General features: G+C 52.1%; 2 protein-coding genes across 3 annotated transcripts in view; one reads left to right on the top strand and one right to left on the bottom strand.

Moving 5' to 3' along the window:
- Window positions 1-14,972, bottom strand: part of Tg (thyroglobulin) — a 230,967-nt gene that overhangs the window by 51,496 nt on the left and 164,499 nt on the right. The gene's annotated exons all lie outside the window — the stretch shown is intronic.
- Window positions 1-14,972, top strand: part of Sla (Src like adaptor) — a 33,583-nt gene that overhangs the window by 2,845 nt on the left and 15,766 nt on the right. Inside the window, exon 2 of one of the 2 annotated variants that reach the window (XM_023702600.1) lies at window positions 9,509-9,608. In XM_023702600.1, the coding sequence (XP_023558368.1) occupies window positions 9,548-9,608 (61 nt within the window). In that variant the 5' untranslated portion in view covers window positions 9,509-9,547. Of the gene's footprint in view, window positions 1-9,239; window positions 9,609-14,972 lie in introns of those variants that run through there. The other variant, XM_004642486.3, reaches the window with a different exon arrangement.

Below are 14,972 nucleotides of genomic sequence, written 5' to 3'. Positions count from 1 at the left end.
CCCTTCCATCCTCCCATCCATCCATCCATCCATCCACCCATCCACCCATCCATCCACCCATCCACCCACCCATCCACCCATCCATCCATCCACCCATCCATCCACCCATCCTCCCTTCCATCCTCCCGTCCATCCACCTGTCCACACATCTACCCATTCCCTCAGTAAGTATGCATTAAGGGCACACCATGTGACTTCCTCCCCGCTCTACCTCCCCAAGGTTCCAAAGGAATGGAGTACATCCTGTCCAAACCACTTCCTCCTCTCGGAGTCCCACTGAGGGGGAGGGGAGTATACCCGATTACAGTAACTTCAGCTCTAGTCAGAAACAGGGTTGGCAAGGGCTCAGTGGCTCAATTTGTTGTTAATCAGCCTTGCAAAGTTCCATTTCCCTAGACATGACACAAGGCAGCTTGATGCTGCTGAAGGGCTTGCTGTGGGTGGAGCTAACAGTGACCGAAGCTGAGGATACCTAAAGAGCCTCAGTGGAAAGTGAGAATTGCCCTTGGTTGTCTGTAGGGGCACAATGACCACCTTGAATGAGTCAGGTTGTCTTTAAAGCACACCACCTCCTGCTTGCACTAGGTGTGGAGCTTTCTCCAGAATGTCTCCAGTCAGTCTGCTGATTAACAGAGCAGCTCTGATGTACTAGGCTCCACGGAGGCCACAGCCATTTACTGAGGAGTCTGTATGGAGCCTGGCCACAGAAAGGGCTATCCTGTAGGAAGGGCTGCAAACACACAAGGCCTATCATGGTGAGTGCCCTGAAGGAGACAGAGATAGAGAGCCAGAAGGAGAAAAACCCAGGGAAGCAGAGCAGCTGGAAGGCTGTAAGTGAATATTCATGTTGAGCCTGGGAGAGGGATGTCTCCCCCCACCTTACAGCTGGGTCAGTGCCCCATGTCTCCCAAGTCTCACAAACACTCGCTTGAAGCTGTGTGCTGTGTCCTGTGCTCCAGGCACCCTGGGTATCTGGGCCTCCTCTGCACCCTTTGTGTTCTCTTTCTGGTCCAGCTACTGGATTCTTGCTCCTGGCATGACCCTCTAGCACACCAGACAAGAGCACATAGACTCAGAGGAATGGAGGCCTGGCTTTATGTAACACTACCCTTGCCCCCAACACCACCTTTCTATGCCCAAGGGGCCTTGGGAAGTAAGAGTCAGTTTGGGAGAAAAATGGACTAGATTCAAATCCTTCCCCTAGTGCCAGGGAGATAGCTCAGTAGAATAAACCCTTGCCTGGCAAGTGCAAGGTCCTGAGTTCAATCCTTGGATCCCTGGTACTGCAAAAAAAAAAAGTCAAATTCTGCCCCCAGCATCTTCCAGCCAGGGAGCTGAGACAACAACATGGTCTCGGCTTTCCCGTGGACAAGGCCCATGTGAAATGAGGCACACTACTCAGAGCTTGGAGACAAGGGCAAAGCAGACCCAAGGTTCCTCAGCACACAGCAGCTCCTGCTTCTCCCCTGTAGGCCTGACTATGCCTGTGAGAGCTGGCATCACCCTCGATGTGCACACAGAGCCCTCCAGCTGTTGCACTCACTCTTCCTAGAGAAGTAAACTGGTACCTCTGGGGGGAAATGCTTTCCCACCACCTCAGAGAAGCTTGTGGGCTGCTGCAGGTTCTAAGGATAGAATCTACAAAGTAAAATTTAGGAAAATTAGGTAGAAAGTAGGTGCATTCCTCAACGAAGTATTGTTGTCACCCATGCAAATGATTTTACAACACGAAGTTGACAATCTCAGGGCTCAGGGCAAAAGGAAGGAGTTGGGCCCTGTTCAGTGAGAAGGAGCTGCTTCCCTGCTTCCTGGCAGTCAGAGGAAGGGTATCTGGACACCAGCAGAGGAGGGCCAGGCCAGTCCCCAGGCCTCCCTGATTTCTCCACCAGTCTCCTGGGGACTCCAGCCCTCTCAGTACCTGCTCTTGAAAGTGAAGTGACATTATGCTGGGATGAGTTATCACTGGAGAGGCTAGGGTTAGGACAGAAGGGAACCAAGACCTAAAAAGTGACTCCCTCTCTAGGCTAGCTGTGGGAGCCTAGGCAAGTAGCTTAACCTCTCAGAAACTTGGGTCCTCATCGGTGCCCTGGACAGGCTCCTCTGGGCATCTGGTGAGTCAGCATCTTGAACATCTAATTTAGGTCTAGGTGGTGACTACCCATTGAGAGGAGGCCCTCTTGTCCTTTCAAAACAAATTGAGATGTCCGTAGGTAGCTGTTCCATGTAAGAATCGTCTTATGGAGAAAGATCCAGCACAGTCTGCCGCTCTGTGGTGCCTGCAGCCCAGTGTGTACCTGCTCCTGAGGCCCATTAGGGATTCCCCTCAACCTCGGCACGTGGCGAGGTAGCCATCCCCAGCCTCAGCTGTCTCCAGGCACATGAGGCTGCAGCCACCATGCTTCTGAGCTTGAAGGAAGGCAGGAAGAGCACTCTGAGGAAACAGTAGGCCAGGGCTGCCCTCAGTAGCCTGGGAGAGACTCCTGAGACCTCTTTAGACAGCTGACACCCACGTCCTGCAGACCCATAGCCCGAGAGGCCCGGAATGGACTTATTCATCCGCTCTGTGGCAGGTGACCCACAGGAGGAGGTCCGAACCATAGGTTCTCATCAGCATATATGCTGCACTGGGCAGATTTCCGATTTCTATCTGGCCTGATAATTCTATGAGTAATGCTAATGACCTATGCAGTATATGAATCAAAAGCCAAACTAACCCTTGCTGGGAAAACTGATATCATGGAGAAATCAAAGCCTCTCCAGTCTCTGGGCTGGCTTCACCCATGTCCCTCAGGCCCAGGTGGACGTTTCCGGTCCTCTCCTCTGATGTTGAGGCTGCATTCACTGAGGACTCCCACCTGAACTGAAAGCTACTCTGTGATCATTGTTCCCTCCTATATGAATCTAGTAGCATAAGAGTTTCTCATTGCCATTGTTCTGATGCTAGCAGCTTACAAGCTGTGTGTGTCCCCAGGATCTGGCCCTATCCTTAACCAACTTTAGCAGAAACATACTTTCAAACTCAACAGGGTCACAGGCAGAGTGGCCCCACCCAGAGGGTGGCCTTCTGTGCCTGGACACCTGGGCCACTGGGCCTTGAAAATTACAATAATGTCAGCCTCAGTCTTGGCCCCTCCTCTTGCTAACCTTCCTCATGAAAGCCTAGCAAGGTAGAAAGGCTTCCATCCAGTGGGGAAAAGCAGTAGAAAGAAAGGCTTAGTGACAGTAAAAGCTGACATTAAAATGTATCCCAGCACTGGCTGGCCCTCGATCTGACTTTTTCTATAACATCTTAAGATTACCATGAAATATGTCACAGATTAGCATCCAGCATAAGCTAGTCCATGGCAAAGCCCATCCTCCCGATAGCCCACTGACCTGTGAAATTTCTTCCTGGAAGCCAAGGAGGGAGGCCTGAACACACATGTGCACCAGGCCTGGCAGCCAGGCCAAGGAGCAGGCAGAGGGAGGGTTTCCAGTAGTGGACAGACAGGTCCTGTGTGAACCGAGCAGGGTGCTTATATGTCCTGAGCTTTATCTTTGTAACAGTAGAGACCTGGATTGTTAGTTTACTGTGGCTGCCACATGGCATCACAGGATTAAGGCTTCCTGTGAAGAGGAGCAGGTGCAGGAAAGGAGTACTGAACCCCCGCCCCCAGCATGAACTTTGTTTGCATGCATTTTATGGATTGTGTTCTGGGACACCATTCTTTAAAACACAGCTTGAGCCAAGCAGCTTAAATATCTTAGGCAAGAGGATCCCAAGGTCTCTTCTCAGGGATTTCTGAGCCTCTGCTTTTGAGGTGGACATAGTAGAAGGCTGGAGAGAGCCCATGCCTCGGCCTGTGCCCAGGAGCATCCTACACCCCAGAAGCAGGATGGGGGACCAGGCCTGCCACTACACATAGCCAGAGGGAGCTGGGGGCAAAGTGGGTCACTGGGTGAGTAGCTCAGCAGCCCTGAGCCCCCCTCGAGAGGTGCACCTGCTGAGCAAGCTCAGGATGTGGTGGGGTGCTCCGGAAATCCGGCCAGGTCCTCAGCGGGTAGAGTGGCCGTGGGGAGCCCCTCTGCCAGCACTCAGTTTCCTTGAAGTAGCGAATCAGTCCCATCTGGAGCCCTGAACCTGACAGAGTCACAGACACCAGTTGTGTGGGTATGGGAGAAGCTGAGGTGAAAGAGCAGTGGGCACAGTCCAGCTTTCTACCTTGTGTTTTGGGACCCAGAGGCCAAGAGGAGGGAATGGGCTTACTTAAGTTGGTGCCACCTCACCCACTAAGCTCTGAATAAGGTTGCCTGTCTTGAAGGTTCTGATTTAGAGTTCCCTCCTTCTTCTAGACCTTGTGACATAAGAGTAACTCGTACATGTGGAGAAAATTGGACATTTGGAATTAATGTACTATAACTTAGTATTTTTGTTGATGTTGTTGTTCAGCCCTAGAGAATTAAAAGTTCTCTAAAACAGTCCTAGGAAGGTCTGGAAATGTCTCACACATGTCACACTGCCCCTGCTCCTTCTGCCCCTCACTGAGGCTGCTCCTGTCCCTATGGTTCCCCAGCTGATCCCCAGACTCGGGCTCCCACTCTTTTCCATGTGATAGTGAAGAGGCCCTGGGGCTCTAGGCCCCTTGTCTCCCCAAAATTGATGGCTTCTGAAGTTGGCTCTGATGGCTTTTAGAAACCACCTTTCTGTTGTCTTAGAAAGAACACAGAGGCAGGAAGATGGGCAGCGTGGCTCAGGGGTCAGAGTGCAGGGACTGGGGTGGGGAAGGCCTGCTCTGAGGCCCTGCTTTACCTCTTATGGGCCTTGCAAGCTCGTCCACATTAGCATGCTGACCCTAAGGGGAGCAGTGGTAGCCCCCAGGATGCGCTGGCTGTATAGGACTTGGGCCCTGGCTGGCCTGGTGGCTGTTCTGGGTATCACTGCTCCTGTGATATGTGGACACTGACGACCCTGTCCTCATGGTATTGTGGCTCCATACCGCACTATGTGGGAGGAACATCTACGGCCAAAGGGCAGCTGGCCTGATGGGTTTCCACATGCGTTCAGTTCCCTGTTTACTTGCAATGTCCGTCTGCCTTCTCCAGCTGACTTCCTTGAGCTCTCTCTGTTGGCACACTGCATAGGGCATAGCTTCCCTTTCTTTCTACCAGCTAGACGGTGTCAAGGTGCGCAAGGAACAAAGGACACGTGTCCACCCTGAGATGGTCCTGCAATGGGAAGCTCAGTTAGGCTGGGCCTTGCCCTTAAAAGATGATGCAGAGCACACAGCAAAAGGAGCCAGGATCTGGCCAGAGAAACCCTGTGAGGGAGGGGCTGCTGGCCAGCATGCCTCAGGTTCCTGTGGCAGCTCTCTGTGGGTGGGAGTCTGTCCTCACCTTGCGTCCTCTCAAATGTGACCAGCCCTGCACTGGCCAGTGTCCTCACTCAGGACAGTCATGGTCCCAGGCAAAGGTCCTGAGATATGAAGGCAAGAGACACAGGGTGTCTAGCTCCAGGACCATTGGCAGGACAGTTTCTGCCGCAGGGGTGCAGGGAGACTCAGGGCTGAAGACAGGTCTGGTGCATATTAGCTAGCTTCTCTCTCTCAGTCCTGGTGAATAAAAAGACAGGATTTGCATTCTGTCCAATGGGACTTCATAAAAATTATGATGGTTCTTTCCTCCTATTAATAATTTTCAAAAAGCCAGGAAGTCTTGATTGCTAGAATGAAGTGGAGTTAAAAGGCTTCCTCTCAGGAGACCACCTTTTTCACTCATCTCATTTTTTAGGAGAGGAAACTGAGGCCCAAGGTCACCTATAGCAAGCAACATTATTGCAAAGACTGGAGGGAAAATGGTGTGCATAGTGTGGCAGTCCTGTGCCCTGGACACCAGGAAGTCACACCACAACGACAAAGGAGAAGGGAAGAGAATCATCCAAGCCAGTGTTAATTAACTCATTTCTCTTTTGCCCTTTTCTTATTGTTCCTAGAAGCTATTATTCTGCTCGCACCCTCTCTCCCACCTCTAGCCACTGCATAAAACTGTCACAGATTAAATCAAATTGTTCAGCCCCTTCATTAGGGAGACTCCAGCTCTCACTCTCAGGGGTATTTTCGCTCTTCTCAAATAAAAGCCCTTTCCTGATGAGTTAACTCCTTCCTGGGGACTCTGGGAGACTCGTGAGCAGTGCCAAGGGGCCCCGGAAGCCTGGAGGGGGCTTGGGGGGCTCTGAGCACAAAGGCAGCCCTCTCTCATGGAAAGTGAGCTCGGCCACCCGAACACAGCAGAGAGGTGTGCTGGAGTCAAAGGCGTGGTAGAATCACAGGCTCCGGGTCCTCGGACTGCCTTCCCTCTGGTCTCAAATCCTCAGGTATCTGTCTCTTACTGGACCCCACTTAGCCCGTCTGAAAACTGTAAGTCTAAACTTTTTTCTTCATATACTAGATTCCAGGATCTCCACCAAAATGGTACCCAAAGGCTTGAGATGAACTCTGAAGTTATGGGGCAATTTGGCGAATGCGAAAGCCTCTTCTAGCTGTTTTCTGGCACAGTTGTGACATAAAGGGAAGAGAGGACAGGGGACATTATGGCCAGGACCGACTGCTAGGAAGTGGCTCCAGGAGAGAATGGAGTGGGAGAGGCTGGCCAGGGAGGGACGGGCGGCAGGGCCCAGCGGCCAGGTCTGTGGCCTGTGGTGTGGGACATAAGCATTGGGGCAGGTTTAAGGACAGAAAGGTGCTGTCAAGGGAGTCCCAGTCAAGGACAACCGGTGCTTGGTTTCAGAGTCATCTCTCCATGCTGAGGGCTTTCTCTAGAAGCCCCAGGGCCTCAGTGATAGGCAGAGCAGCTGTGGGACTGGGGCAGCTGGGGGCCTCGGGGAGCAGCAGAAGAGGACAGAGCAGCAGTGGCCCCAATCCGTGCACCCCATGCAAGTCCTCGCCACCCACTGTGTAGAGCTGGGCTCTGCACAGGTGAGAAGGCTGGGTGTGTGTTCCTCCCCGCCGGTGTCCAGGGTATGGTGCCTAAGGCTGGTGGGTTGCCGTGGCCCTCCCTCCCTCCCTCCCTCCCTCCCTCCCTCCCTCATGGCACTTGTTCAGGGCAGTGGCCCTGGGAATACACACTGCAGGGCTTGTGGGTCTCAGCCAGCCACCTGCAGTTTGCCAGGCCAGGATCTAGAGACAGGCCAAATGCATCCACTTCCTCTGGGAGAAAGGCGAATGCTGCACAGCCTCTTCCGGCGGCAGGCGGAGCTCATGCTGTCCTCATCATGCTGTCCTGTGGGCTGCTGTGAAGCCTGGGCCTGGCCTACATCTGCAGGTAGGCTGCCCCGTCCAAGACCCATGGCGCCCAGAGAAGATATGGCTCTGCTTTACTTGAGACGCGAAGCGCTTCTGGCCTCGCCTTTGTGGTGCATCACAGGTGTTTAATCTTCGCAAGTCTTGTGATTATCTTGAGAAAACTATGCCATATTAGTTTTAGTCTTAAGTGACAAGTTTTTAATGAAAATATTTAGAATACATGAACTTTTAAAAATAAGCCACTTAACTTGATTTCCCTTGTTTCTTAATATCCTAAGAATCCCACTTAACACTAGTTGCTCCCCAACACCAGGCAGGATGCCAACCTCCCTCTACCTCATCTAGAAGGCCTCACTGTTTGGGATAGCATAGACCATTTAGAATCCGTGCAGATGATTCTACTTGAGATTTTTCAACTTAACATTGGTGCCAAAACCAGATACGTTGAGTAGAAACTGTGCTGTAAATTTTTAATTTGGATCTTTTTGCAAGTTGGCAATATTATTTATTTATTTATTTATTTATTTTGCATTTCAGGGAAGGCTCTACAGGGTGTTCAGGGTTTCACTACTAGATCCCACTAGTAGTGATCCGCCTATTTACAGCTTCCCAAGAGCTAGGATTATAGGCATGCACCAGCACTCCCAGTCTCAATTGCTATCTCAGCGCACCCTGGGGGCAAAGACAGCCTGGCAAGCCTGGGGATTGAACCCCCAGCCCCTGTGCCTCCAAGCTTGCAGGCACTTTAATCCACTGAGCTATTTGGCTGGCCCAGGTTGGCAATATTGATGTGATCCTTTTTTTTTTTTCTTATCAGCCACATGGTCATAAGAGAATCAACCTTCCCCTACAGTACACTGTGCCACCAAGTTGTGAGATTCTATAGGTTTGGTGTGGTAGTAAGCGCATGTGCACGCCTAGTGTTTTCAGCGTTCAATAGGTTTACAAGGACATGTCCCTGTGGCCAACACAGAGAGCACTGTAGCAGGCTCCCAGGGTGGGTGGGAGTGGCCTGGCTGACATTGGGACCCTCCCCAGACACATGAGGTACAGACACAGAAAAAGGTGGGGCTTATTTCTTGCTGGCCTGGATGCTGGCTGGGGCAGCTGTCCATTGGCTCCCTGTCCCCGCAGGCAGGATGCAGCCTATCGATGGATGGGCCCCTCTCCGGTGCCTTAAGCATCCCATGGGATGCAGCTGCCTAACATTCTTTTCTGCAATCATCTATGTCACTTTCAGAATGCCTGCACTGGGGCTCAGAATTGGAGTGCTTAATCTTTAAGGACAGCCTGGAAAGAGACTGGAAATGACTGTAACTGCTGTGTATTTATGCCAGGCCATGATCTAATTTCTGTGCACGCTTCATCTCTGTTAATTTTGTAGCCAAAAACCATAGCTGTTCCATTATCCTCCAAAACTAGCAGGAAAAGGTGTACAACTTACACCTTTCAAGTTGGTTAGCCAGCTTGTAAGTGAACCATGAGAATAACTGGGATGGGCTTTGGAAGAAAAACCGTGATGGAGAAAGCTGCAGGTTAAACATCAGCAGTTCAAGTCCCAACCCTCCTTTCCCTGCCGTGTGACTCTGGACAGGTCTCTTATCCCAAGACTCAGCCGTCTTCCCTGTGAGCTGAGCTTGCAGGCTCTCTGCAGTGATCAAAAGCAACAGCAGGTGTGAGCACTTTGGTAGCATGACGACAGGCAGCTGGGCCAGCGGGTCATCAGGAAGCCGTCCCTGCCGCTGCTTTGTGAAAGTGTGCTGGAAAATTTACACAGACAAGCGAATGTGGAGACAGGGCCCCCTCCACATCCCTTTGGGTTATTATGTCACCTCGCTCCTACGTTTTGTGTGCCCTGAATTCTCACCGTGAGGAAGCTGACCACTCAGGTTCTGAGCTCAGACCCTTTCAGGCCCTCTGAAATGCAGCTTGGCTTCTATACAAACACTGCCTGCTGTCCTCGGCGAGGGTGCGGAGGAATGGAAACTTCTGCCACCAACAGCATGCGTTAGCAACTTCCTTCTCTGTGGTTTTACTCTGTCATTCCCTTGATAAAAGAGCTCAAGCTGCGCAAATGTAACCAACACAAATCGCATCTTGACATGAAAACAGCCGCCTTTCGAGAAGCGGGCTGCCTCAGAGATGAGGCACGATGCACTCTGAACTGGGTCACTCTCCACCTCGAGGGCTCAGGGTGCAGCTGACTTTCTGTGCATGTCCTTGTACCACAGGCTTTGAGTGTCGCTGGCCACCCCAGGGGAGAGAGAGACATGGGCAACAGCATGAAATCCACCCCTTCGCCCCCGGAGCGGCCCCTGCCCAGTACAGATGGTAAGTCTGTCTTTTCCTTTGCTGAGATGTTTAACTCTGTCCTATGCGAATGCTGGTCATTTTGCTAACTGGGATTCATTATACACCACTGTGTTTATGGTTCAAATATTTAATAATTAAAGATTTAAAAGAATTGGGTGCTTGTAGCAATGCTAAGCTGTGAACGTTTTGAGATGGGCCTCTGAGATTGGCTGCTTCCATGCTTCATTTGGCAGGTGTGGAAGCAGAGCCCCCACCCCACGTAGTTTGTGTTGCTAGCAACTTGCAGAGTCCGACTTCCACCCAGGACCATCGGGGTCTGACGGCCAGAACCTCCTGCATCGCGCACTGCCTGCGTGTTACACACGGTTGTCATCCACACAGGTTGCGTGACAGGAGTTTTAGCCATGTTAGCCGACTGAGCTGTTTCTTCTCCCTACCATGTCCTCTGGAGAAGAAACGGGTCCTCGAGTTTTGCTAGTAGGATGGCTCGGTGCCAAACATTCTGGGTGGGGCCCCAGGTTAGCCAGTGGTGGCAAGGCACCCTAAAGTACAAAGAGTCCTTCAGTGGCTAGAAGAGGAGAGGGGCCATCTGTGAGCAAACGCAAAAGCTGAAAGGTAAACCCCCTGTGTCCTGGGGTCAGCTATGCTGGTTGTTTCTGACATCCTTACCTTTGGGAAGATTCCAAGTGCACACAGAGTGTGTGTGTGTGTGTGTGTGTGTGGTGCCTATGTGGGTCCTATGGAAGGCCAGGTGTCTACTGTGTTATTCCTGGGGCTCTCCGGTCACTGCTGGCTCCCTCACAATATCTGGAGCCTGGTGAGCACCTTGCAACAGAGGTGACCGATGTCACACTGCCCTCTCCTGCTGTGGCGCTGCATGGGCATTCACTAGCACAGGTGGGCGCTCTGTCCCCTGAGCTCAGGCTCAGCATGAGCATGGGTCCCGCCTGCCTCTAGTCATGGCTCGCTCCTCAACTTTTGGACCCCTTTACAAAGCAGCTCTCCCCTCCTGCCCAAGTGAAACTGCAGCAGAAACTCTCACGGCCTTCCTGATGCCGTCGTGCGACGCGAGACCCTGCTTTGCCATGCCCTTCCAAGTCAGACTCAGGCACTCACAGTGGCTCATGCTGCCTCAGCCCAGCAACTCTACTCTCCAAACTGGAGAGGAACACAAAAAGCATTCCCAGGCCCAGCAGGGCCCGCGATGAACTGGAGCAGAATGCACATCCGCAGGCTGCTGCCTTCCAAGCAAAGATCGACAACTGGGCCGGGCTCCCCTCCTCCCTAGACTGGCCCTGGTCCTGGCCTCCTGAGGGTCATAACTGCCCCTAGAAAGCCACTGGCAATGCCTGGCACCCAGGCCAGCTCAGGAGGCACCCGACCCACACCCATCAGGGCTCTCACCAGTCAGTCTGGTGGAGAAGGGCAGTGCGCTTGAGCAAGCCCCATGAAAACACCAGCCCCAGGGGACTTGCTCATTTGCCTTAATGTTTTAAATGCAAATTGTCATTAAGTAAGTTTTTCTCTTTCCATGATGTGGGAGGGAGGTCACCTCTGAAAGGAGGTCAAGGGGTCTCCCCTCCTCCGCCTCCTGGGTAAAAGAATTCCCCAGGCCATACCCAGTGTGCAATCCAGGCAACCACATCAAGCATTGCTGGGTGATTTTTTCACCCTTACCTCTGAGAAGTTTCCTTTATCATCAGCCCTGCCTTTGTTTCCTCCTTTTCATGCGCCTACTGAGTAAGGGAGGAGACGCTGGTGGGAGGATGCTCCACTGATCAGCTCCTGTCTATGTGATGCAGAGGGCTAGGGCTTCCCAGAAGGAGGTCCCAGGCCACTACACTGGTTCAACTCCTCTTGCTTCCAGGAGGCAGTACCTGGCTTGCTGGCTGCCTTAGACCAGCACACAAGGGAACTCTGTGACAGTAGCTGGAGTGACAAAAGGTTGAAGGAATCAAAGCCCCTGGCCCTGCACAGGCAGCAGCAGCAGGCTGACCTCAGGGCCACTAGTGTGGATTTCAGATAAATGAGATTTCTGAGCTTTGGGGGAAACCTTTCTCCTTCAAACCACGTCTGTGAATGCCCTGGAATATGGCTTTCACCATGTATTTTCTCCTAACCCAAGTTTTCCTAGTTATACTAGCTCCAGAGGTTACACGGCACAGAAATAGCAGGACTTGAAATAGGGCAGGCCCTCAAGGCAAAGGATCTCCACTGACTTGGCAATGTCCCTTGGAAGTCACAGGACCTTGGGGATGCTGTTCAGCATCCTCCAGGGACTCAGTGGGAGCTGCAGATGGAACTGCTCTCCCTCTCCATGATCCCTGGGAAAGGAAGGTGGGGAGACTCTCAGCACTGTGCTTTTGGAGGTCTGTCTGCACTGGGCTTGCCTACCATGGGCAGCCCCTGAAAGTGGAAGAGGGTAGAGCTAGCTAGGCCATGGCTTGACTTCAAGTCATGCCAAGTAGTGAATCTTCTGCACAGTCCTATATTTTCTCTACTCTTCTCCTTGGCCCCTGACCAGGCAGCACAGACCTGTAGGGAGCTCCCAGCAGAAGAGGAAGCAGCACATCTCCATCTTACAGACATGTTCAGTGATGCTGCTGTGGCCCTCCCACCTTTCCTTCCTTCCGCTTACCCTGACCTATGTAAGACTTCACCAGCTGAGTTGACCATGCAAACTGTGCAGCACTCAGACCCCTTCTAGCACACCAGCATGGAGATCACATCCGTGGTACATCGATCTAGTGGCCTGCCATGGACAAAAAGGGTTGGGCTGGGGATCCTGGGAGGAAGAAGACAGAGAAATCTTGGATCCAGCTCGGTGTAGCTCTCAGATAACAATAGGAGAACTCCAGGGCTGCAGGTAGCCAGCAGGTCCGCCCATCCCAGGCCCGCTGAGCAGTCCTGTGAAGGTGCACATAGTACCGACATGCATTTTTCCTGACTCCCTAAAGTGGGGCCACAGACCAGCTCTTAGGCCTGCTTCTGCACAAACATACAGCGAGAGGAGTTTCTCTCTCCTTATCTGCTGATTCTGTGGGGAAGTGGGAAGGACTACAGAGTGACCCAAGGCCCACCTACCACATAGTTACACAGGCTTCACATGGATGAACTGACACATCTCGTTGGCAATTACATGCCACATACCCACAGAGGCAATTACACGCCACATACCAACTACATGCTATCTGTGAATTTACACATATAAGTTCTGAATTCTCGCAGTGACCTGTGTTGTCCCATTTATCTGAATCTGCTGTTGAGGAAACTAAGGCGCTGAAGGTTAAATGACTTCCCGAGTCCAGCGGGCTGGGAAAGGCACGGCAGGGATGTAAGACTAGGCAGCCTGAGCCTGCTACCCCTCTTTTTACCATCTGTCCTGAGGCAAGAGCAGCTCTCTAGAGGCCTGTGCACCATGCATGCCAGAGCACAGGTTCTCTGGGATAAGGAGAGTGAGCCTGGTCAGGCCACCATGCTCAATGGCAGCGACACTCCTGTCCCTGGCACAGGTTCCCACAGACAGGTACCTGCATCGGAGCTTAGGTGAGATTCTGGTTTCTTATTTGGGTCTCACCCACTGCAAGGCCAGGCGAAGGTGTTAGGTAGACCACAATCCTTCCACTTTAATGTCAATTGTTCCTTTAGGGATTTTCTTAATAACATAAGCAGCAGGTCCAATCCTTGAGTTCACATTTTTAGAACAAGAGGATAGTTTTTAAAAGCTAATCAATGTTAAGAGAAAAGTTACTAGAGGCCACTACAGCAGTGTAGGTGGCACTGGATTATGGCAAAGGAGAGTCAGTGGCCAAAGCACAGTCCACGTGCTTGGCCAGGAGTGGATCATGTTTTGACTCTGGGCATGTGGCTGCCTAGCTGGGTAGCCTCAGGCCAGACTCCAGATTTTGCTGATCTTCTGCCCTGATGTCCACTCAAGGTGGTCACAGTCTATTAGTAGCCAGAGGGCTTCCAGGACAGCATGTACCCCAGCACTGCCACTCCAGAGATCGTTCCATGACGGTCCTGCTGTTGCCCCTGGGATGAATTTACACATGGGAAAGAGAAGGGAAGATTGGGAAAGAGAAGGGAAGAATGAAGACAAAGGTAGTCTGGGAAGCCCTGGGGGCCCAGACAGCCCAGTGTGAGACTCTGGAGCCCGTAGGTCAGCTCCACCTGCAGTGCTGGGCCAGCTCCCAGGGTCTACAGGCCCTGAGAACATGGAGATGGAGCCAATGCTTGTGGATGGGTTTGGGTCCGGTCTGCCCACTAACACATGGAGAAACCAGAGCATGGCTAGAAAAGTGTTCTAGGGGAGTGACATTCTGCACATTCCTTCACCTATAGGCAAGATGCTCGAGGTCACAGCGGAATCTGGTAGACTATCCCCCAGCCAGCCTGCCTGCCAGGCTCCGTCAGATTGCTTCCTTGTGTCAGTGTGCAACTTCCTGAGACATGAGAGTCAGGCTGTTGTGACCACGTGGGAGCCCCTGAGCTCAGGCCTGACCCTGGAGAATGTGAATGGGAAGCTGAAATCACGGGGCCACTCAGCGCCACACCTACAGTTGCCTGGCTGCAGGTGCCAGCTGTGAGATGCCACTGGAGTTGGCCCCAGTCTCATTCTGTTAAGGGTCAAGTGTGGTTGAGGCAGAGCCTGGGAGCTAAGTGCCAGGAGAGCTGTGGTGCTGTGAAGCTGTCACCGGCTAGCATGGGCTCTTGGCCTATAGGTAGATGAACGTCACACATGAGCCAGGCTTAAGGCTAGATGTTTATGGCCAGGTGCCAAGGCCCACACTTCTAACCCAACACTCTGGGAGGGTGAGGCAGGAGGATTACAAGCTTATGCCCAGCCTGGACAACTTAGTGACTTAGCATGAACTTGTCCCAAAGTAAAAACTAAAAATAAAATAGGTTGGAGATATAGGTTAGTGTCAAGGCCCTGACTTCAATACTCAATACTACAAAACAAAACAAAAAAAAATTATTATAGGAAAGAAACAGATATAGCATAGACAGCTTCTCCACAGACAAAGCAGCAGCTGCCCTATGCCACAATCACAGTCACACAGGACAAAAGACACACCTAGTACTTCTGAAATCCCCTCCTAGCTTCCAACACACCCTGCTTTTGTATCCTCTATTGACTATTTGCCCTTTCTCGCCCTCCTATCACTCATGGTGCAGGTGCCCCTGCATTTCCCACCAGGTGGCCATTCCAAAGTCCTGTTAGTGTCCCTGCTCAGGTAGCACCTGGACTGCAGATTCATAGCACCTACGTTCGAATCCACCCTGTGCGGCTCCTTTGCTACTTGACTCTGAGCAAGCGCTTTAACCTACTTCCACGTCCTGTCTGCTCATGGCCTCAAAGTGACCCGAGGCCTTTGA

This window comes from Octodon degus, unplaced genomic scaffold, assembly GCF_000260255.1.
Source record: "Octodon degus isolate 3935 unplaced genomic scaffold, OctDeg1.0 scaffold00154, whole genome shotgun sequence".
Lineage (NCBI taxonomy): Eukaryota > Metazoa > Chordata > Mammalia > Rodentia > Octodontidae > Octodon > Octodon degus.
The sequence above is the reverse complement of the archived record's forward strand: the minus strand, read 5'-3'. Positions and strand labels throughout refer to the sequence as shown.